General features: G+C 40.5%; 1 protein-coding gene across 4 annotated transcripts in view; it reads right to left on the bottom strand.

The window, feature by feature from the left end:
* The window catches only part of bckdhb (branched chain keto acid dehydrogenase E1 subunit beta), a 296,601-nt gene that overhangs the window by 205,573 nt on the left and 68,105 nt on the right, over positions 1–22,923 (bottom strand). For all 4 annotated transcript variants that reach the window (XM_048596906.1, XM_048596905.1, XM_048596904.1 and 1 more), the window contains exon 6: positions 10,039–10,147. In XM_048596906.1, coding sequence (XP_048452863.1) covers positions 10,039–10,147 — 109 coding nt within the window. The remainder of the gene's footprint in view (positions 1–10,038; positions 10,148–22,923) is intronic.

The following is a 22,923-nucleotide window of genomic DNA, read 5'->3' as shown; positions in this document are numbered from 1 at the left end:
TTGTTTACTTCATAAGAAGAACACAACTAGGAGCAGTAGGTAATTCAGACCTTTGAGCCTGCTCCACCATTTAATGTGATCATGGCCAATCTCATCTCGGCCTCGGCTCCGCTTTCCTACTTGCTCTCTGTAACTCTTCAACTTATTACTAATTAAAAATCCGACTATCCCCTTGGATACGTAGGAAGATGTTGCCCTGACAAAAGTGGCGGCACACCTGTGAACATGACCAAATGCTCTCTCTTGCTATGGCATTTTTGAATATTAAAAACACAGGTAGTGCCATGGTGTTCCTGATGGGGCTTGGCAGAATAGCCTGTAGTACAACGCTTCAGCAATATACTCTGGTAACAAAAATACATCGTGTCGCTATCTCAGCTCTCAAGGTGCAAGCAAGAATAAATATAGTTCTTTGAAGGTTTTGACATTCACGTCAATTGAAGTCACCAAACAGAAAAACCAAAAGAACTGAGGATGCTGTAAATCAGGAACGAAAACAGAAGTTGCTGGAAAAGCTCAGCAGGGGGCAGCACCTGTGAAGAAAAATCAGAGTTAACGTTTCGGGTCTGGGGTCCCTGCCTCAGAACAGATCACTTACGTCTCTGGAATTCAGCTAATGTGCATTCTTGGCCTAAGACTAGTTAAATTTAGACTAAATTATACTGCTGAGACACAAATTGAGCAGATCAGTGATGAGTAAATACCAAGTTGGTGGTTCTTTCATCATTTTGCTGATGATTATGAATAGAATTATGAAGAGTCATACTAGACTTGAAACATTAACTCTGCTTTTCTCCCACAGATGCTGCCAGAGCTGCTGACTTTCTCTGTATCTGTCTCAGAATCCACAGTATTTTTCTCCTTTATTATGATGAATAGGCTGATGGGATAGGAAGCAATTTGCCTTCCTTTTTCCAAATTTCACAACTAATAGATGCCAATGGGGTAGCTGTACTGGAATATCTTGGCTGGATGGAACACAAGTCTTCAGCACCACGGCCAGATGCTGAAAGGGCCAGTATAGCGCTGAAGGTGCTGTTACCTGGAGTTGAGTCTATGAATCAAATGGTTGAAGACTGGAAGCTGTGATGCAGGGAATCTCAGGAGAATCATCAACCTCAAGAATCATCCACTCAGCACTTCATTTTTTCTACATCATGCTGTGATCAGTAATCATTCACAACAGGAATTTCTTTTTCATTTTTATTAGATCCATTTTATAAAAAAAGTGGTATGGCATTTATTGTCGATTTTGAATTGCTCAGGAGGGCAGCTGAGAGCCAACCGCATTGCTTTAGATCTGGAGTCAAATATAAATGTGGCAGACCAGTTAAGGAGGACGTTAGTTAACCAGCTGGGTTTTAATGCCAATTAACAGTGGTTACATGGTCACCATAAGGGCAGCATTTTATTGAATTCAGATTCAGTATCTGCGGTTGCCACCCAGGTTGATAGGGTTGTTAAGAAGACGTACGGTGTGTTAGGTTTTATTGGTAGAGGGATTGAGTTTCGGAGCCATGAGGTCATGTTGCAGCTGTACAAAACTCTGGTGTGGCCGCACTTGGAGTATTGCGTACAGTTCTGGTCACCACATTATAGGAAGGATGTGGAAGCATTGGAAAGGGTGCAGAGGAGATTTACCAGGATGTTGCCTGGTATGGAGGGAAGGTCTTATGAGAAAAGGCTGAGCGACTTGAGGTTGTTTTCGTTAGAGAGAAGGTTAAGAGGTGACTTAATAGAGACATACAAGATGATCAGAGGATTAGATAGGGTGGACCTTTTTCCTCGGATGGTGATGGCTAGCACGAGGGGACATAGCTTTAAATTGAGGGGTGATAGATATAGGACAGATGTCAGAGGTAGGTTCTTTACTCAGAGAGTAGTAAGGGCGTGGAATGCCCTGCCTGCAAAAACTAGTAGACTCGCCAACTTTAAGGGCATTTAAATGGTCATTGGATAAACATATGGACGATAATGGAATAGTTTAGGTTAGATGGGCTTCAGATTGGTTTCACAGGTCGGCGCAACATCGAGGGCCGAAGGGCCTGTACTGCGCTGTAATGTTCTATGTCCTATGTTCTATGTTCTATGCTGGGATTCAAACCCATGTCCACAAAATATTAAACGAAAACAAAATCCTGGAAAACCTCAGCAGATCTGGCAGCTTCGGTGGAGAGAAAAACAGAGTTAACGTTTTGAGTCTAGTGACCCTTCATCAGGATTTTCAGATCTCCAGCAAGCACAGTTCTTTGTTTTGTTTTTCCTCACAATATTAGTGACAGGTTCTGGATTGCCAATCTCATGTCATTACCATTAGCACTGCACCAGTGCCTCCCCTGGGATGCTCAAGAAGCAGTTTCCTCCCATTAAAATAAAACCAAGAACTGCGGATGCTGCAGATCTGGAAACACACAAGAGCAGAAATTGCTGGAGAAACTGAGCGGGTCTGGCAGCATCTGTGTGGGGCCAGTTCTGATGAAGAGTCACCAAGCTTGAAATTTAACTCTGCTTTCTTCCTGCAGATGCCGCCAGACCTGCTGAGTTCCACCAGCAATTTCTGTTTATGTTTCAGGGCTCCTCCTATTACTCATTTAATTGTTTATCACCATTCACGACTAAATGGAACAAGATTGCAGAGATATGACCCAAGGTGCTGGTCATGGAATCAATAGCTCTTTACCCCAGGCTGCATCTATTTTATTAGCATGCTACAGCTTCACTACAGTGAAGAACTGAATAGTGGTGGTAGTATTGAGACATAAGTTTAACTACAAATAATTGGCTCAGTCAGTGTTGTCAGAGGAAGCCTGTCAGAATATAGGAAATCAAGATTGATACCGAACTGCCTACAGACAATTCTCAGCACTGCACAAAATGTACAAAAGTCTGGAACATTAAAAAAAATTGCTTTCAAAGGTTTTTAGAAAAGTACTGGAAACTGAATACATCCTAGGGTGCCCGAGTGGGAGGGAGGGGTAGGATGTCAGTCATTGAAGGAAAGCACCTGGAAATGTGGAGAAGTGCCATCTCAACTTGTAATTCATTCCAATGGTTTTCCCAACATTAGCCTTAAGAGTATGAATTCTGGCAGGCTCATGGTGGTGATTTATCCAGGGGCTGATTGATTGCAATGGGATGGGGAAAGGAGAAGAAAGAAAAATGACGGTTGCTGCAAGGCACATCACTCACCAATCTGGGTCAGCAGTTGTAGTGTCTTGCAGATTCGCCTTGCAGGATTGGCATGGTTCTAGAAGTAGGTGTGAACCCAGTACTACAGATTACTGCCTGATTTCCACTCAGTTCTAACTCTAGGGAAAAATCCTGATTTAGGCAAATATTCTTTTAATGCCTTCATCAGTGCTGAAACAAAACTGATTTCAGAAATTATATTAAGTAGGATTTTTTTTAGATTATTTCTGTAAGTTGGACATAGTAATCTAAAAAGCTTTCAATTTAAAAAAAACTGAACTTCACAAAGCACCACCTTATAAACAAGCAACTGATCTCAACTACTTGTCATTCTAAATGCATGCAATATTGCCACCACCTGTTAACAGTAGGAATAGTCTCTGGAAAGCAGAGCTTATCGTAAGCTTGCTCTGCTAGTACCATGAGGTACTCAAATAGATTTCAATAGAAGCCCAATGTTTTGATAGAATACTCTGACTCCTCAAATACTACTTAAATATTATACAACACTGACATGTTCACGTACCTGTAGCTCATTTTTGAGTATTTTGGTAGTCATCTGACATTCTACATATATCTGCACATCCGATGCATTGGATATTGGCAAGTTAAAGGAGAGTGGTTAGCAAAGCATATAGGGTCTTGGGCTTCAGAAGTAGAGATATCAAGTAAAAATACAGTGACATAATACTAAATCTATTTAGTTGTGGCTACCCAAGCTACAGAGTATTGGAACAAAAACAAAGTTGCTGGAAAAGCTCAGCAGGTCTGGCTGCATCTGTGAAGGAGAAAACAGAGTTAACGTTTCGGGTCCGGCAACCCTTCCTCAGAACTACTAGAGAGTACTGTAGAGAAATACGATATAGTATTGGGTCTGGTTCTTGTCACCACACTTTAGGGAAGATGTGAAGGGCCTTGTGAGGATGAACAGGAGATTTACTAGGATGATTCAGGTCTCTGGGAGGGGGTTTCCAGTTACAAGATTAGGCCAGAAAGGCTGGAGTTTTTGAGGAGAGCAATGGAGGAGAGGAGAGGAAAGTGTGCCAGAACACAATAGTTAAGTTGAGGTGGACAAGTCTGTTTCTCTCTCCACAGATGTTGCCAGACTTGCTGAGTTTCCCCAGCATTTTCTGTGCTTGTTTCAAATTTCCAGCACCCACAGTGGATTGTTTTTATTAATTACTTTATTTCCCTTTGGGACAAAGCACCCCCAATATCATCTCTGTGATTTCCCTGTCTTGCTCGCACTATTTGGAGACCTATAAAATTCCCAAGTAGCACAATCTTAACTTTTTTGCTTCTCAACTCTAATCAATGTCCTTGTCCCCTAAGGAAATCCTCTTTTCAAAACTACAATGTCTTCAATAATGATTGTGGTCATCTCACCTCCCTTCTTTTTTAACCTTTTCTATTTTTCTTTGAGGACTTTATATCCTTGTATATTTAAGTGCCCAGTCCTCACTGTTTTCAAGCCATATTTCAATTATTGCCACTGCATCATATTGTTAAAACCTTTGCTGATATTTCATTAATATTATTCTTTTATCAATTTTGGGTTGGAGCTGTAAACTGGGAATTGTGAGCTAAAGATGACATTTGGACTTTGGGAAATAGCTTGCGATAAAAGAACAGACCAAATAACCATTTATTTTTGGGCACGGAGGTTAATTGCAGACTGAATCTTAATTAGAAGTGTCCTACAGACACAGCACTCCCAAGAAGAGCATTGTGTTTAAACCAACAGCAGAGGTTGGCTATTAATAAGGGAATTGGTTCCGGCAAGTCTGGGAGAGATCCTATATTCAAGCATATGGCAGTTGTTAAATGCTAATTGAAGGCTTGTGAAAAGACGGTCTATCTATCAGGGTGGGACCAGAGTTGAAGTTGTTCTGTTGAACTGTGTTTTCTGGAAGCAGAGTGTGGCTGCCGACGAGACAGCATGAAGATTTGAAAGCTTACTGCTTAATCTCCCTTACCATCTTTTGGACGCCCAAAGACTAGAAAGCAGAGTTATAAGTATTGCCACCTGTATATGAGTGAACTAAAAGGTGACTCTGATCGATGTCTCCAGAAAAGGAACCAAGGAGTCCACATCCTTGCCTGTGAAACAATGCACTGTGAAAACCAGTAATCTGATCAATTTTATTATGCTCCTTTATTTATCCCTTAACTGTGCTTATTTGTTTGTCTGGCTTTACTGTGAATGGTGGTGGGGGGAGACCGTAAATAAATGCTTTGGGCTTAAAGCATGGACATTAAATAGATTACCTTGTTTAACTTTTCCTCTGAAGTTATTGTATATTTAATAATAAGTATTTTGTTCCAGATATAAAACTGGTGTCCAGAATTAATCATTTTCCACGACGATTAGTTACTCAAAAGTCTGGCTAGGAACCACTGGAATAACTATTGAGGGTCTTCAAAGGTTTAATTTTACCATAATGTCAAATCAGAGGCAGAAAAACTGACTTGGTTTGTCTGTCCGTCTCAGCGTCGTAACAATATTCTTACTTTGTTATTTGTGCTTTTAGCCCACCAAACATATTCACCACTTTTTCTGCGACTAAATGAATATATTACTAATGGTCTCTGCATTTCTCATAGCCCTCTCAATCTGCACCTAAGATGGTGCTACTTCTTTCTCTAAATTTAACCAACACTTTCAATTGATCACATACCTTATACTTTTCTACTCGCATAAAAACAAGTGTATTTTTGATGCTGAGTCAAATTCATGAAGCTCCCTTCTTAACAGCACTATCAATATAACAATGCTCCAAAGATATGTGGTTCAAGAAGGTGGCTCACTATCATCTTCTCAAGGACAAATTGGGATGGGAAATAAATACTGGTCTACCCAGTAATGCCTGCATCCATGACTGACTAAAAGAAAATTACTGGTGTCCACCATCTGACAAATTAGTTTAAACACACTCCAATCACACTAGCAAACCATTCCTTGACAGCATTGCACCCAGTCCTGTTGAGTAGAACCTTGCCTTTTTGAATAGGTTTTTTTTGTTCCAGAATGATCCCAATCCCCTAAGAATCTGAATGACTCACTCCTGCACCATATTTCCAGGTATGTGCTAACCCTCTCTACCTTCCTATTTCTACTCTGATTGTGCATGACACTAGGAGTAATTCAGAGAGATTACAATTCTTGAATTGCTACTCTTTAACTTCCTCCATAGCTCCCGAAAATCAGCCCTTACAGAAAGCAGATATTAAATTCCTATATTGCTAGTGTAAATATGCACCTATTCCATTATAATATTTCATTTTGTCTCATGAAAACTCAAACTGGTTGGCTGTTAAAAAAAAATTAATTTTATAGTAAACATTCTTCTGATAATAAACAGGCACAGGTTACTTGATTGTTATATTTGAGCATTACTTCTTTTTACCTTGTTTATATGCACATAAAAGGATAGAGAGCCTTTAGTTTTTACAGAAGCATCCTACTCCATGTAGAAAAATAATGAGCTATTATTTTACTGAATATTTTTTGTAGGATTCTACTGAAGATACTGTGATAACCCAGCCCATTAACATTTTAAATGATAATATTGAAATCAATTAATATGTTATCAATTGTAAATATATGGCAATGTATGTACTTTGCACTTAGTGATCCCACCTATTAGTTTACATAAGTCACACTCAGAATATTATGCTTCTATGAAGAGACCTTGCAAATTAGAGTCTGAAACCAATTAGCATCAGGTCAGTCTGTAGGCTTAGACCAACCAAAATAGTTCAACTACCAAAAAATTGAGACTCTTCATGTATTTTAAAGCCCTGTGGTGAGAACTGGCATGGTTCCTGCAGATCTATAAAACTTAAATTTATATGAGTCAGAGGAACAGAATGTACCACTTCAGAATTGTAACTGCTAAAGCTAAGGAAAATACTTACTCAGTCACAACAGTAACCAACCCATCAGTAGCAGCTTTTATTTCACACCGAGTTGGAACAGATTCCACGGTAGCCTGGACATTAAATATTCTGAAATGCCGGCACATTCACAGTTCCACCAAAATCATCTCTTAACATTATACCAGTTGTTATATAAATCATCTTCCTCAATTTCCAAAAAATCATCATTTTTAATCTGTCCTGTAATAACCAATTTAGAATGCTGAAATGCTTCTAGTCGAAACCGTACCACAACATAGTGCAGCCAATAGCTTCTTAGATTCTCCAATTCATTCTCAAGGACCAACCACAACATCTGAATCGCGTATACATCATGTTCAAGTCACAAAAGGATCAATGCCTCCATGGTCCATGCTAAGTTCCCTCCTAAGAAACAGAAACCTTAAATGGACATACATTGCTGTTCCTTTAGTGTTGCTTGAATTTCATATGTCACACCATTGTGACAGCAATCACACAAGGACTGTAGAGGTTCAAGAAGTGTCACCACTGCTAGTGCATATGCAGTTTTGGCAGCATTACTCAAATCCTGAAGAACGGTTATGTGTGTTTCTGCATTTACGTACACATTTATCTCCATATACGCACGTGCGCGCATCAAGCCATACAAATCCTCATACATGTGCATGCAAGCGTACACACATACACATGTGCATAAATGCATGTACTCAAATACATCTGTCTTAATACAAAACAGAAAATTGCTGGAGAAACTGAGCAGGTCTGGCAGCATCTGTGGACAGAAAGCAGAGTTAACGTTTCAAGTCCAGTGGCTCTTCTTCAGAACTGAAGTAGTGTTCAACCGAAGTCTTTTTTTTAAGATCACGGCTGATATGTGCCTTATCCTTTAATACTCTTATCCAAATATTTATCAATCCCAACCCAGGACTAGAGCAGAAAGATCAAGGGCAGCATTCAAGTAACTACAGAGTGCTGTCAGAGGTGGCAGACTTTACAACGGAGGTACCATCTTCCCTCTCAGATGGATATAAAAGATCTGCTTACGCAGTTTCAAAGAGGACAGTTACCCCTACTGTCCTTTTTCTGTCAATATTTATCAGTAAACATCACAAAACAGATTATTTCATTATCATATTGCTGTTTGTGCAAGTTTGAAAATGGCTGTTGCTTTTTCTTACATCACAACAGTGGAAATGGTTCAAAATTACTTAATTGATTGCAAAGCACTTTGGAACATCCAGTTCTAATGAAAGATACTACATAATAGAAGTCTTTTTCTAGTCCTGAAAATATTAATTGACCTAGCATACACTTTTTGATGAAATTTCTTCAAATTTCCATCATATCCTTTTGGTGAAAAATGATTCCCAGCTTTACTCCAAATGGCTCAGTTTTAATTTTAAGATTATGCCACTTGCTCACAATTCCCCCAACAAAGCTTAGAGGCTCTCTCCAGCACTCCTACTGAATTACAATCTTTCTTAAATACCTCAATTAGATTTCCACTCAACGTTTAAAACACCATATTTATGCAGGGTCTCCTCGTAATTTAACACTTAAAGGCCTAGAATCATTCAAGTGATTCCAAGCCATAACCTTTTCAAGGACATATCCAGCGGCCCTCTTGTGCCACAGTGGTAGTGTCCCTACCCCTGAACCAAGAGACCAGGGTTCGAGTCTCACCTGTTCCAGATGTATGCAATAACATCCCTGAACAGGTTGATTACGAAAACAGGTTAAATAAAAAAGGACATATCCTCCTTGATGACAATTGGTCCTTAAAACTAAAAGCAGTACTTCAGATTAAGCCCGACCAAGGCTCTATATAACGCAAGTACCATTTCACTTCTGTTGTCCATCCATGCTACATTCTGGCTGCAGACACACACACACACTTACACTTTTTGGCTACTTTTTGAATCTGTGTACTAGATGTCAGTGATCTATGCACATGTATGCTTTAAATACGTTTGTTCATGTGAAAATCAGTCTTTATCAAATTCAAAGTAGATGATCTCATAAACCCATATTGAATGTCATCTTCCATAGTTTTGCCCGCACACGTCATCTATTTATGCCCCTTTATAACATCCTATTCCAATATACAGGACTTGCTGTATCTTCTCAATTTGTACATTCAAATTTGCAGGTGACACAATTCTAATACTTCTTTCAAGTATTAACACATCAGAAACAACTAAGTACAGGTTGGTGTAAAACCATTGGCTGTCACATCCCAGTAATCAGAAAATGCATCCTCTATCCGTCCTGATGAAAGGTCTCGACCAGAAACGTCGGCATTCCTGGTCCTCTGATGCTGCCTGACCTGCTGTGTTCCTCCAGCTCCATACTGTATCGACTCCCCTATCCTTGTGCTGCTTTCTACCACTCAGCCAATTACCAATGCACATTAAAAATCTCCACTGCTGTGAATTTATCTTCTAAACAATTTTGGGTGCCAACTGTGCACTTCTAGTTTCATTGTTCCTGAAATCTGTAAACTGTGATTTTTGAATTCAAGGCTTTGTTTTACTTGATTATTCTTCCTCACTTAACACATCTTTCTCTTTCAGTGTAACACTTAAACAACATGGAATGATTTCAAATCTTACTCAACATATTAAAAAAGCATCAAAAATGATTTTCTTCGTTAAAATAACAACAGGCTTTTAGAAGTATACCATAATATTAGTGGACTTAGTTGAATTAAAAGCAGAAAGCTAACATAAACACCAAAAAAGATGACAAAAAGGAATGCCTTATTTGACCTCCAGCATAAATGAATGTCTGGTTTTGAACTCTGCCAAATATATCTGTATTTTCCAATAAATTAGAACACTGAATTTCTGACCTTTATATATAGCTGCATTTATTCCAACAAAATTAGTAAGCGTAGTTTCTGGTAATCCTGTACTAGAAACATAGAAAACAGCACTCTTGGAAACTTACCAGCAGCTCTATACAGAATTTTAGGTTCAAAGAAGATACATGGATTTTTGTCTTCGATGCATGATATTAATAATCCCTTGGCTTGGATAGGACTTCTCGGAATAACCACCTGTAACATAAAATTATTTTAATAATTTTTCTCACATTAGTACAGTTTGATCAACCTGTCTATTAGCCATGTTCCAGACATGTCTCCAGTAGTTACTTCTGCTAACTTCGCACTGAAGTGTTTTCTTTTCCAGAATATCTATGGCTCAACTTTCAGATTAGAGTTTAATTAACAGCCAGTTCATGACTACAGGCATTAATAAACTGTACATATAGAAAAGATAATATCAGAATCTAAGGTTTTGGAGTAGATCTGTAGCTCGGGTTGTGGGTGTTGAGGTTGGTTGGCTCGCCGAGCTGGTTTGTTGTTCCGCAGACGTTTCATTACCGTGCTTGGTAACATCCTCAGTGCAGCCTCTGATGAAGCATCGGTGTGTTTTCCCACCTGGTTTTTAAACTCTGGGGTCCGTTGTGATGGATTGCCTCACTTCCGGGTTTCCTCCGTAGTGGAATGTATATGGGGTTGAGTTCAATGTGTTTATTAATAGCATGCTTCGTGGAGTGCCATGCTTCCAGGAATTCCCGTGCTTGTCTCTGCCTAGCCTGTCCCAGGATCTTGGCGTTGTCCCAGTCGAAGTCGTGGCTCTCCTTGTCCATGTGGATTGAGATGAGTGAGTATTGGTCATGTCTTTTTGTAGCCAGTTGGTGTTCATATACTCTTGTTGTTAGTTTCCTGGGTCAGGAGATGCCTACATGAACAGCATCAGAAAGATTCTACACGCCACAACACACTCATCACACTACCCTGCATCAGGAACACGTCAGAACTCACCACAAGACTCCTACGACCGCTGGGCATCAGAGTGGCACACAAGCCCACATCAACCGCTCACCCGAACTAAAGACCCACTCCCCACCATGGACAGGACCAATGTCATCTACAAGATCCCCTGCAGAGACTGCGAGAAACACTACATCGGACAAACAGGAAGGAAACTAACAACCTCAATAATATCAGAATTTACTAAAACATAGTAAGTACTTTTTCTAAAGTCACCATTTCTGGACAGCGATTTACAGTTTATACAATCCAGACTTACTGTATTCCTTTCATGTGACTTAAGATCACAAATCAAAATACTAAGCAGGTGTTGCTGGCATTGGGAAACTGGGCTTTAAAGGAAAAAGAGGCTAATTGTCTTAAAATTATATTGGCAGCTCATGCATCTTCACCCAGGCTAAAAATCACACAACAGGTGCAGGAGTTAGGAATGATAAGAATACTAAACTTTGAGAAGAAATCATCAATAAATGGGATACATATGGGAATACAGAGGGACACCATCAAGAGACTTCAACAAAGTTATAGCAATGAGCTTTAAGCTACAAGGTTAAGAGAAAAAAATTCTCATCTTGCACTTCGTAGACATGGCAAATAGATTTGGTCAGTCTACAAGGTATAGAGACCACTGCCATGAAGAATTCACCAAATAGGTGTTAACTGCCAAACATTGTTAAATATTAAACCAGGTAGGTTGACCTTTACTAACTAAGGCATTGCCATGAGAAATAAATTTCAGGCTGTCACCTGTTTGTTGAGTTGAAAGCAGAGCAGTGTGCACACAATTTTTTCTGTCTGTATTAATTATACACAGCCTCCAGTACACACAAATGCACCATACTGTGAGCCTGACTAACAATTTTAGCCACACGCAGCTGTCACTGGGATCTTTTCAGAAGCAGTTCATTCAGGTGCTGTTAAAAGAAGGTATTCCAGAAGCTTCTCAGGAAAAAAAGCAGTTTTTCAGCTATCACACCAGATTCTCAGATTTTCAAAAGAAGTGGAAGAGGATGAGTTGACTCAACAAGTTACACACCAAATGGACTCCAAACAATTTTTAAAAAGCTTAACTGCAGACACCCATAAATTCAACAGTTTGAAGACAAGGGGTAAAGACAACAATCTCTCCATCAATGTTAGCAAAATGAAGGAGCTGGTCATGGACTTCATGAAGTGGAGTGGAGGACACGCCCTTGTCTGCATCAATGGTGTTGAGGTGGAGATGGTTGAGAGTGTCAAGTTCCTGGCAGTGATGATTGCCAACAATCTGTCCTGGTCCAACCATGTCGACGTAATGGTCAAGAAAGTACAACGATGTCTCTACTTTTTCAGGAGGCTAAGGAAATTCAGCCTGTCCACAAGGACTCTTACCAATTTTTATAGATGCACCATAGAAAGCATTCTATCTGAATGAATCACAGCATGTTTTGGCAACCGCTCTTCCCAAGACCACAAGAAACTACAGAGTTGTGAACACAGCCCAGTCCATTGCGAAAACCAACCTTCCATTCACTGACTCCATCGACACATCCTGCTGCCTTGGGAAAGCGATCAACATAATCAATTACCCCTCCCACCCCAGTTATCGTCTCTTCCACCCTTTTCCATTGGGCAGAAGATACAAAAACTTGAAAACATGTACCAACAGATTCAAGAACAGCTTCTTCTCCACTGTCGTTAGACTTCTGAATGGGTCACTCAAATTTTAAACTTAATATTGATCTCACCTTCTACGTACCTTCTCTGCAGCCGTAACTTTCACTCTGTTCTATTACACTAATGCACTTTGCATGGTATGATCTGCCTGTACTGCACACAAGCCAAAACTTTTCACTGTACCTAGGTACAGGTGACAATAATAAATCACATCAAATCAAATCAGACATGTATCACTGGGGTAGTACAGGAAATCAAGCCCTGCTCTTCCCAGAGTCGTCACACAGCAGTGTGACTCCAGTCCAATTATTAAAAGGAGGCACTACTAGGCCTGGTTCTTAGCAATGAAGTGGGCCAATTAGATCAAGTATCAGTGGGGAAACTGTTAATGGATAGTGATCATTATACTGTCAGGTTCAGAATGTTGGTGAAGAAGAACAATGAACAATCCCAAGTAAGATTAATTAACCATTTCAATGGGGCAAGAACACAGCCAGACAGGATGAAACCAAGGGCAGACAAGAAAGACAGGAGCTGAAAAATGGGTTACGTTCAAAGGGAAGATGGATCAGGCACAGTCAAGGCAGATTCCCTCAAAAGGGAAAATAGGGCAAACAAATCAACAGCTTCCTGAATGATAAAGGGGATTTAAATTAAAATAAAGAGATAATGTCCATATGCCAGGTGTCAGGTAGAAAATGCAATTGAGAATCAAGCTAAATACTGAATGTTCAGAAGGGTTGAGTAAAATTAAGTAAGAGAAGCAATGAGGGAATATGAAAAAAGATTGGCTGCTAACATAATGGGAAATCCCACAGTCAGTCATCGACAGGCACATCAATAGTAAACGAGTGGTAAAAGGAGGAGGGGAGTCAATTCAGAACCAAATTGCAGATTTATACATGGTGTCAAAGGCATGGGGGGGTGCTGAGATAGTAAACGAATACTCTGCATCTGTCTTCGCTTTTGAGGCAGATGCTGCCCAGAAAGAGGAGGGAAGTCAATCACACAGAAGTTTTAAAATTGACAGGAAGGTGGCATTGGGCCAGTTGTCAATATTTAAAGTTTGTAGGACACCAGGAGCAGATGAGTTGCATCCAAGGGTACTGAAGGAAGCAAAAGTGGAAATTGCAGAGGTACTGAAAACAATCTTTCAAATTTGCATGGACTCCAGTGTGGAGCCAGAGAACAACAAACGTTACATCCTTGGTCACAAAAAAAGTTATAAAGATAAACTTAAAGTTAAACTTTGGGTGTGGGGAAACTTTCAAAGACATTATATGGGATAGGATTAATAGTCTTGTGGAAAAATGTGGATTAATTCATAAGAACCAGTATGGGTTTGAAAGGGCGAAATTATGTCTAACTAACTTGCTGGTTTATTTTGAAGAGGTAACAGAGAGGGCTGATGAAGGAAATGTTGTCAAAGTGGTGTACATGGACTTCCAAAAAACATTCAATATAAACTCACATGATAGACTTGAGAGTAAAGTTACAGGTCAGAGAATAGAAGGGACCGTAACATGCTGGTAACAAATCAGTTGATGGATAGGAAGCAGAGCACAATGGTTAACGGGGATTCTTTTGGGCTGGAGGAAGATTTGCAGTCTAACAACATCCTGGGGACTACCAGCGACCAGAATCTGAATTGGATTAATTCCCCAGGGGTTAGTATTAAATTCCTTGCTTTATCTGGCAAATTAATGATCCAGATCTTGGCGTGCAGGGAACAATTTCAAAGTGTGCAGCTGATACAAAATTTGGGAGAATTGCAAACTGTAAGGAGGGCAGTGCATAATCACAACAGGACGTTAACAAGTTGTTGGAGTGGGTGGATAAGTAGCAGATAAAGCTTAATGCAGAAAAGTGTGAAGTGATTAATTTTGTTACAAAGGTTATTAAAGGTAGCAGGTGAGGTAGACAGAAAATGTAATAAAACATACAGTATTCTAGTATTAAACATCAAGAGGACAAACAGAATGATTGTGCTGAACTTGTATAATTCACTAGCTACACCTCAATTGGAGTACTATGTACAGTTTCAGTAGTCACACTTCAGGAAGGATATGAACAAACTGGAGAATGCCCAAGGAGTGTCCTAGGCCCAACTACTTTCAGCAGTTTCATCAACGAACCTCCCGCCATCATAAAGTCAGAGGTGTGGAGATTCACTTATGATTACACAATGCTCAGCACCATTCCTAACTCCTCAGATACTGAAGTAGTCTATGTCCAAATGCAGCAAGATCAGGACAATATCCAGGCATCTGCTGAGAATAACATTCGTGCCACACAAGTGCAAGGCAATAACTATCTTCCAAGGGGGACACATAACCATAGCCCCTTGACACCAAATAGCATTACCATTGCTGAATCCCCCATTAATCAACATCTTGGGAACCACCAATGACCCAAACTGAATTGTATAAACTACATCAATACTGTAACTACAAAAAATTGTCAGAGGCTCAGAATCCTGCAGCGAATAACTCAATTCCCGACTCCCATTGTCTACCCACCATCATCCACAAGATACCAGTCAGGACTACGATGGAATACACTACACTTGCCTGCACGAGTGCTGCTCCAACACCGCTTAAGAGGGTTGACACCATCCAGGACAATGCATGCAGCCTGTTAACTGGCACCTCATCCACAAAATGTACATTTCCAACACCACAGACGCACAGTAGCAGCAGCTTGTACCGTCTACAATATGTAGCGTAGAAATTCACTTAAGGTCCTTAGATAGCACATTCAACCCACATCCATTTCCATTAAGAAGGACAACAGACACACGGGAACACAACCACCTGCAGGTTCCCCTCCAAGCCACCAACCAACCTGACTTGGAAATATATCATCATTCCTCCAGTGTCACTGGGTCAAAATCCTACAGCTCTTTCCTTAACGGTATTTTTGATGCAGCTACACTAAATAGATTGCAATGGTTCAAGAAAGCAGCTCATCACAGTACTCCAGAGAAATTGTGGAGAATGGTCATGAACACAGGATGATAGTGATACCTCCTCTTACTATGACTGTACACAATTCCTGCAGTGCCATCTTTGAGAATGATGGCTACATTCTGTCACTTCCAAAGCAAATCAGCCTCTTTTTTTGCTACTTAGCGGTATCATTTGAATCATTCGCAGCCTATTGTTATACAAAATCATGGAAGACCATCAAATTCATAAGGTGATGCAGAGAATACTCATAAGCACAATCCGTGCAGTCAGAGGACTGATCCATGAAGAATTAAAAATTTGACTTCTTTTAACCTGTGGAGGCAAATGGCTAATCACAGTATGATTACAAGCTTTTCTCTGACAGTTGATAAAAGAGCACAGTATCATCTAAGAAAAATGAAGTTTACGACTATTGGCAGGCATTTTTCCAGTGAACAAATAATGCATATGGCCTTTCAAGACAATGGATCCAATGAGCCCAAGCAAAACGGAAACAAATGACAATCAAGAGAGGGAAGTACTTACATGTTGCAAGATCTAAAAGAAAAGCTTAAGGCCTGGATTCATAAATGGAAGTTGCATTCATGAGACTCAAGTACCAGAAAATGATGACTCCAATAAGAGGGTAAAATATTGTACCCTCGACATTCAATGGCATCACCATTGTCGGAATCCCCACTATCAAATCTAAGCCATCAGCAATTATCAGAAACTCAACTGGGCTGCATGCAGTAGCTACTAAAGCAAACCTGAGGCTGAACATTCTGCAGATAACTCATCTAACTGACTTTCAAAACTTCTCCTCCACTTATACGGTGCAACATTCCATAGATCAATCAAGTCTGACCCCTATTGCCATGCTCAAGCTATATGGCTGTCTACTTTTATTCATTCAATTGCCCATTAATTTTCCTGTTCAAATAATTGAGTGTCTTTCACTTTTATTAACGTGTGGGCAGCACAGTTAAGGTCATTGCTACTGAGAAAAACAAGTTGCTCCCTACATTTCCCCACATCTCTTGCCCAAAAGCATCAAATGCCCATGTTTTGTATCATCAGCTAATGGGAACTGTTTTTATCTCACCACTAAGTGATAATCTTACATATTCATGTTAAGGCTCCCCTCAATCTCCTTTGCTCCAAGCAGAACAAGCCCAGCTTTACCAATTTACTCTTGTAACTAAAATCCACAATCCTTCTGTCAAATCTCTTCTGAACGCTCACATTTTATCTAACGTGCGCTGACCAGGACTGGACACAGTACTCTACCTGGAGTCTAACCAGTCATTTATAAAGGTTCAGCATAACTTCCAAACCTTTAGAGGCAATGCCTCTATCTATGAAGCTCAAAATAAGACATGCTTTGATCATTCTTCCAATGTGTCCCATCACCTTTGAAGATCAATGTATCACTATGTGTACACTCTTTGTTCCGGCTGTTTATGGAGTTTTGGTACTTCGGTGCAGGGGTGAAAATGGCGGCTGGGACCCAATTAATGACTACATTTCGGGGCTTCTCATTTTCATCGGGGCTATTCAAGGTGTGGGCTGGTTCAGGAAATGAGAACACACCTTGCATTATTGACCTGGTCAGCTCCATTGCAGACACAAGCACATTTTACTCCTGCACAATTTTAATGCAGTCAAGGTGACTTTGAAAGGACTCATGGTTCACAGCACCTCAGAGGTGTCATAAACAAAATTCTAGATGAGGGAATCTTTTGAAAGGTTAAGTTGAAATGAAGCCAAGCCTTACTCCATATCTTTGGCTGACAGCAAACATCCAATAGAGTGTTGAGAGAGCAGAGTCCCAGGGAAAACATTGCTCAACAAGTGCCTGATCTATATAGCCTATTTTGCAATCTTCATTTACACAAGATAAATAAATTTAAAAAAGCTTGCAGTTTCTGATATTCATATTTTAAAGGCTCTCAACAACTAACCCTTTTATTGGACAAAAGGAGCTCTTGTTTCAGAAAGTAGAAAGTTATACATTTTTCTTAAGGAAAAAGCAGTTGCTATTGTTGCTATAAAGGTTGATTTGTTACATCCAGTAGGTGAATGGACACGGAAGAGCCATAGCTTGGCAAGGGATGTCTGATCAGTCATGGGGATGCACAGGGGCATAGCTTGGAGTGAAGGATATAAAGGACCATGGGCAGGCAGTGGGAAATATCTTGGCATGAATGGCATGGGGGCCTATTTGGGGCACGTAGAGGGTCATGGCTTAGCATGGAATCTATGAGGGGTCATGGGGCCACATGAATGGGTCACAAGCATATGGAGCAACGGCTGGAGGTCGTTATAACTATTACGACAGGGATGGAGTCCTAAAACAGCACAGCAGAACTTTTAAACAGCTCAAAAGTTGGTAGCTTTATGGCTGTCTCTAAACTCTCTGAGGTTGCAGCCAAAGTTACATCCTTCCCCATCCCAACACCGCAAAGAAAACCTAGTCTTTGCTAATACTTTCTCCTGAGGCAGACACCAAGCCTGGAGACATCTGGACTCCAGTACCTGCCTCCAACCTGAAAATCCAGCTGTTTGAACTGTGTCACTAAGTCTATACTTCATCTCCCTATTCCTTCTGCTCAAAACATACTGCTTCAAGTTCCAACTGCCATTTGTTTAGCAATTGTCTTTTAAGACAATCCTTACAAATAACCTGGCCACCTGTCCTAATAATGATCCATCCCAAAAACTTCAACAATATAATTTGAAACAGTAACAAATAGGTATCGAATGGGTACGAAACTTCCATTAGATTTTTATTCCCACTAGTGATCAGTAAATGGACACAGAACTTTGACATTTCTAATATCATGTAGTACAATGTTGCTTACAGAAATATGACAGCTTAAGTACAGTATTTCTTAGCTTTTCATTGGAACACAGCTCTAATTGTGCTGGATATCATTTAATAAACAGAAGGAAGTAATACTGGTATGTTCCTTCAAAAAAAAAGCTTGTTCCTATGAAGGACAACCAAATCTGATTTAACTACTCTGGTAATACTTGTATTGGAACACACACTGTTGTTCTTGGCACACTGTTACCATTTACTTTTTCAAATGATTTGCCTAAAGAAATAATGATCTTGTATAAATTGTACAAATGTGTAACTGTATGCAGAGTTTGGCATACAAGTACAATACTGAACATCATTTCCCTCAATCTATAAATAGAATCCCACTCAGGCTCACCTTCAGTTCATTTCCAACCTCCACTCAATCAGTTCAATGTTAATAAAGAACGAGTTAGACTGCACTTAATTTAAATGTTCTTATCAATCACCAAATTTGTACAGACTTTTGGTGTTGGGTCTTCTGATCTATGGCTGAACAGAATGTGGATATAACTTCTAAAAGTTTCAACACTTAATAACTATTTAGAATTTACCTGTGTTCCCAAAGAGAACATCCCTAGATGTTCGACAAACGAGCTTTGCCTACACCCTATTGGGCAACTCCCTTTGATATCAAGAAGTAGCTGAGCATACTGAATACAACAAAGGTTACAGGCCCTGACGATATGCAGTGCTAAAAGTTCAGGTACAAAACAACATTGGCAGCCACCCAATAAAGTGGTAAATTCCCCAGGTACCCTCACAAAAATCAAGACAAATTCAAAGGACAAATTAACACCACATCAGCATAATCTCAACATGACTCTGACAAAGTTACAGAAGGTGCCATCGACAACGCTATCACGTGAAAGTGACCGATGATCAGCTCACCAATGCTGAGGTTGGGTTCTAATAAGGTTGTTTTGCTATTGGCCTCATTTCAGCCTTACTGCTAAGGGGGAGAAAAAAATACTGCATTCCATTAGTGAGGTGAGTCATACAGTACAGAAACAGCCCCTTTGGTCCCACTCGTCTGTGCTGATCAGTCACCCCAATCTGACCTAGTCCCATTTGCCAGCATTTGGCCCATATCTCTCTAAACCCTTCCTTTTCATATATCCATCCAAGATGCCTTCTAAATGTTGTAATTGTACCCACCTCCACCACTTTCTCTGGAAGCTCATTCCATACATACACCATCCACTGTGTGAAAAAGTTACCGTCAGGTTCTTTTTAAATCTTTTCCCTCTCACCTTAAACCTATACCCTCTAGTTTTGGAATCCCCACCCTAGGAAGATAACCTTGGCTATTCACTCTGTCTACGCCCTTCATGATTTTATAACTCTCTACAAAGTTACCCCTCAGCTTTTGACACTCCAGAGAAAAAAAGTCCCAACCTATTCAGTCTCTCCCTATAGCTCAAACCCTCCAATCCCAGCAACATTCTTGTAAGTCTTTTCTGTACCCTGTCAAGTTTAACAACATCTCAAATCTGTCTCAAAATAGCATTATATTTCCCTTGGAAGTCAATGGGATGGGTGGTACATTTCACTGGCTGGACTTGTAGACCTATTACTGAAAGGACGGCAATAGCTATCGCAGACCAATCAACTCAGTCTCTGGACATTAACGCAGGAGATCCTAAGGGCAGTGTACAAGGTTCAAGTATCTGTAGCTGCTTCACCAATAATCTACCCTACAGCATAAAGTGTGAAGAGCAGAACTGACCAATGTCCGCATGTATGGTGTACACCATCATTCACAATTCCTCAGATAAAACAATCCATTTCCACATGGACCAAGACTTGAGCAATATGAAGTCTAGAGTTGAGAAATGGCAAGTGACATCTGCAACACACAAGTACTCAGTAAGTAAGAGAGACAGTCAAAAGAACAATAAAGTCCATACGCTCTTTGCAGTTGTTGTGTGAGGTCAAGGTGGAGGGAAAGAGAAATTTTAAAATGCTATTTTAACTGAGTTGGGGTTCTTATTCCCAGAGCAAATACAGAAAGAAAGAGGGGGTGGAGGGAATGTTCCATTTAAAATTTAGTTGTGATGCAGAGAAAGCTTTTTCAGTGCACCATGCCTTGCTTATTTTTTTCTGCAGATTGGGCAAAAAACACTTTTATTTATACAGTGCCTTTAGTGTAATAAAATGCCTCAAGATGCTTCACCAAAGTATCACGATGATTAGAATGTTCCATCCACATTAGTGATAGCACTCTTTTCCTGCACAACAATCTCAGTAAATGGTAATGGTTGGGGCAAAATCCAGCGTTTGCATGAGAGGACCTTCTCAGCCTCTTATCTGTACTGGTACTTCCCATGGGATCCATACTTTGTGCTGGATCACGCACAGTGGGGTGCAGATCAGTCAGGTATCCAAGAGTCATTATGATTGGCAGCACTGCCTGCTTCAATTGCCACCTCCCAGCAGGTTATCCCTGCACAGCCTTCCAGTGCCAAAGCAGGCTGCCCCACACTGGATTCACAATACACAGATCACTTCAAGGTTCATTACCACTATCTGAATCCACTTCACTCATGCCATCACACACTGACACTTCAGGTTCCACAACACACTGAGGGAGCTGCTTACTCGACACTCCGCCAGGCTTTGGGAGCCCAGCAACTCTCTTCTATGAACCATTTTCCAAAGCTGTCCTCCAGCTACTAGTTCAACAACATAGGTGTGGCCACCTATGAGGTGCCGCTTAATGACTCTCAGCGATCCAGGGTCCCAGACACCTGTACCAAATTCCAACCCCTCATATTCTGATTGTGAAGAAATACCTTTATGCTGATTGGAAGGTCAACCCTGTCAGCCTTGTGATCATTCAACATTTTCCTTCTTAGTGTTTTCCTTTCTTCTGGATGCCTATTTTAACCTCGTGAAATGCTCACCAGCACCATGAGGTATCTCAGGACACTCTTGGAGGTTGGGGGAGAAGTCATATAGACGATCTGGAGATCGCAGGCGAATCATTGACACCATCCATGACCCTCCAGACAAGCAAATGTCATGAACCATGCAAAGCTCTGTAGGGTCTCACTCCTGAAGTTGTGATCATTGATGACCACTTGTGACCCTGATCACTGTGAATCCAAGTGAATTCAGTAAGTAGAAGAATGCGCAAAATCAAAGCACGTGGGCTTGGTGGTAATATACTGGCATGGATTAAGAATTGGTTAGCAGATACGAAACAGAGATTAGAAATAAATGGGTTATTTTCAGAGTGGAAGGCAGTGTCAAGTAGGGATTTCTGGGGATCAGAGCTTAAGTCCTAGGTATTCAAAATAAATAGTAACAATATGGATGAATGATATTTCCAAGTTTGCTAATGACACAAAATTAGATGGAAATGTGAGTGATGAGGAGGATATGAACAGACTTCAGGATGATTTAAACAAGTTGAGTGTGTGGGCAAATACATGGCAGATGAAGTATAACATGGATAAATGTAAAGTTATCCAATCAATAAGAAAAACAAAATGGCAAGAGTTTTATTTAAATAGTGATGGATTGGGAGAGGCTGATGTACAAAGGTATCTTAGTGTCTTTGTATAGTGGCCATTGGAAGCAAGCAGGTCGCAGAGTCATACTACATGTGACACTCTTAGAAGTCATGATATTGACCAGTTAGAGCTGGCTAGCTTGAGCCTTCAAGAACAGTGATGGTGCAGGAAGGTAAAAGAACAACCCAATTCCCTGCCTCTCAAACACTGCTATGGTTCCATACAGGCTGATACACCTCACGTGCATGGAAAGTTAAAACATTCAATGCTATGGGCAGAATCCTAGAAAGTGAAATTAGCGTAGGGAAGCTGGTACAGACTCAACGGGCCAAAAAGTCTTGTTAGTGCTGTTTGACTCTATGACTCTAACAAGGGAAAGGACTCCGGAGCCTGTAATGCGCTTCTCACACTGGTTGCCGCGTGTGCTATATACGTTATCCAGATATCTCTTAACATGTTTGACTCCAATACCATGGGTATCCTCAATTTTCTTACTTCCACTGGAATATAAATCATGTTATCATCCACTAAAAACCCCAGTCTGTGAAAAGTATGACTGATCACAGATTTTGATGAACATGCTAAGGGTGCAAAATGGAGACTTGGATAAGGGAACAGACATTGATCAGTTTATACCACTCAGCAACAGGCTCTTGGAAAATCTGGGGAATAACACTTGACACCCTCACTCCTGTATCAATCAGGCATGATGCTTCCACATTGCTTTATGTCAAGCTCTCTGTTTGGCAAATCCCCATTGCTCTACATAAGACTGAACCTCTTCCTGAATGAGCTCCCCTGATCTTCCACCTCACCAACACCCCCCAACTTACTTCACAGCAGGAAGTCCAAGTAGTTCAGCATTTGGTGAGAAAGGAAGGCCATTACACTGCATGGGATCTCTGTCTGACAGCAGCCTGGCCGTGGTTGCTCAGGGCAAACTTATTTGCAATGCCCAGCTCTGTCACAATTCCAACTACTTGTCAGAGTCACCCTTGGGAAAAATCA

Source organism: Rhincodon typus, chromosome 5 (assembly GCF_021869965.1).
Source record: "Rhincodon typus isolate 14 chromosome 5, sRhiTyp1.1, whole genome shotgun sequence".
NCBI classification, from domain to species: domain Eukaryota; kingdom Metazoa; phylum Chordata; class Chondrichthyes; order Orectolobiformes; family Rhincodontidae; genus Rhincodon; species Rhincodon typus.
Note: the sequence above shows the minus strand (reverse complement) of the source record. Positions and strands in the feature narration are given on the sequence as shown.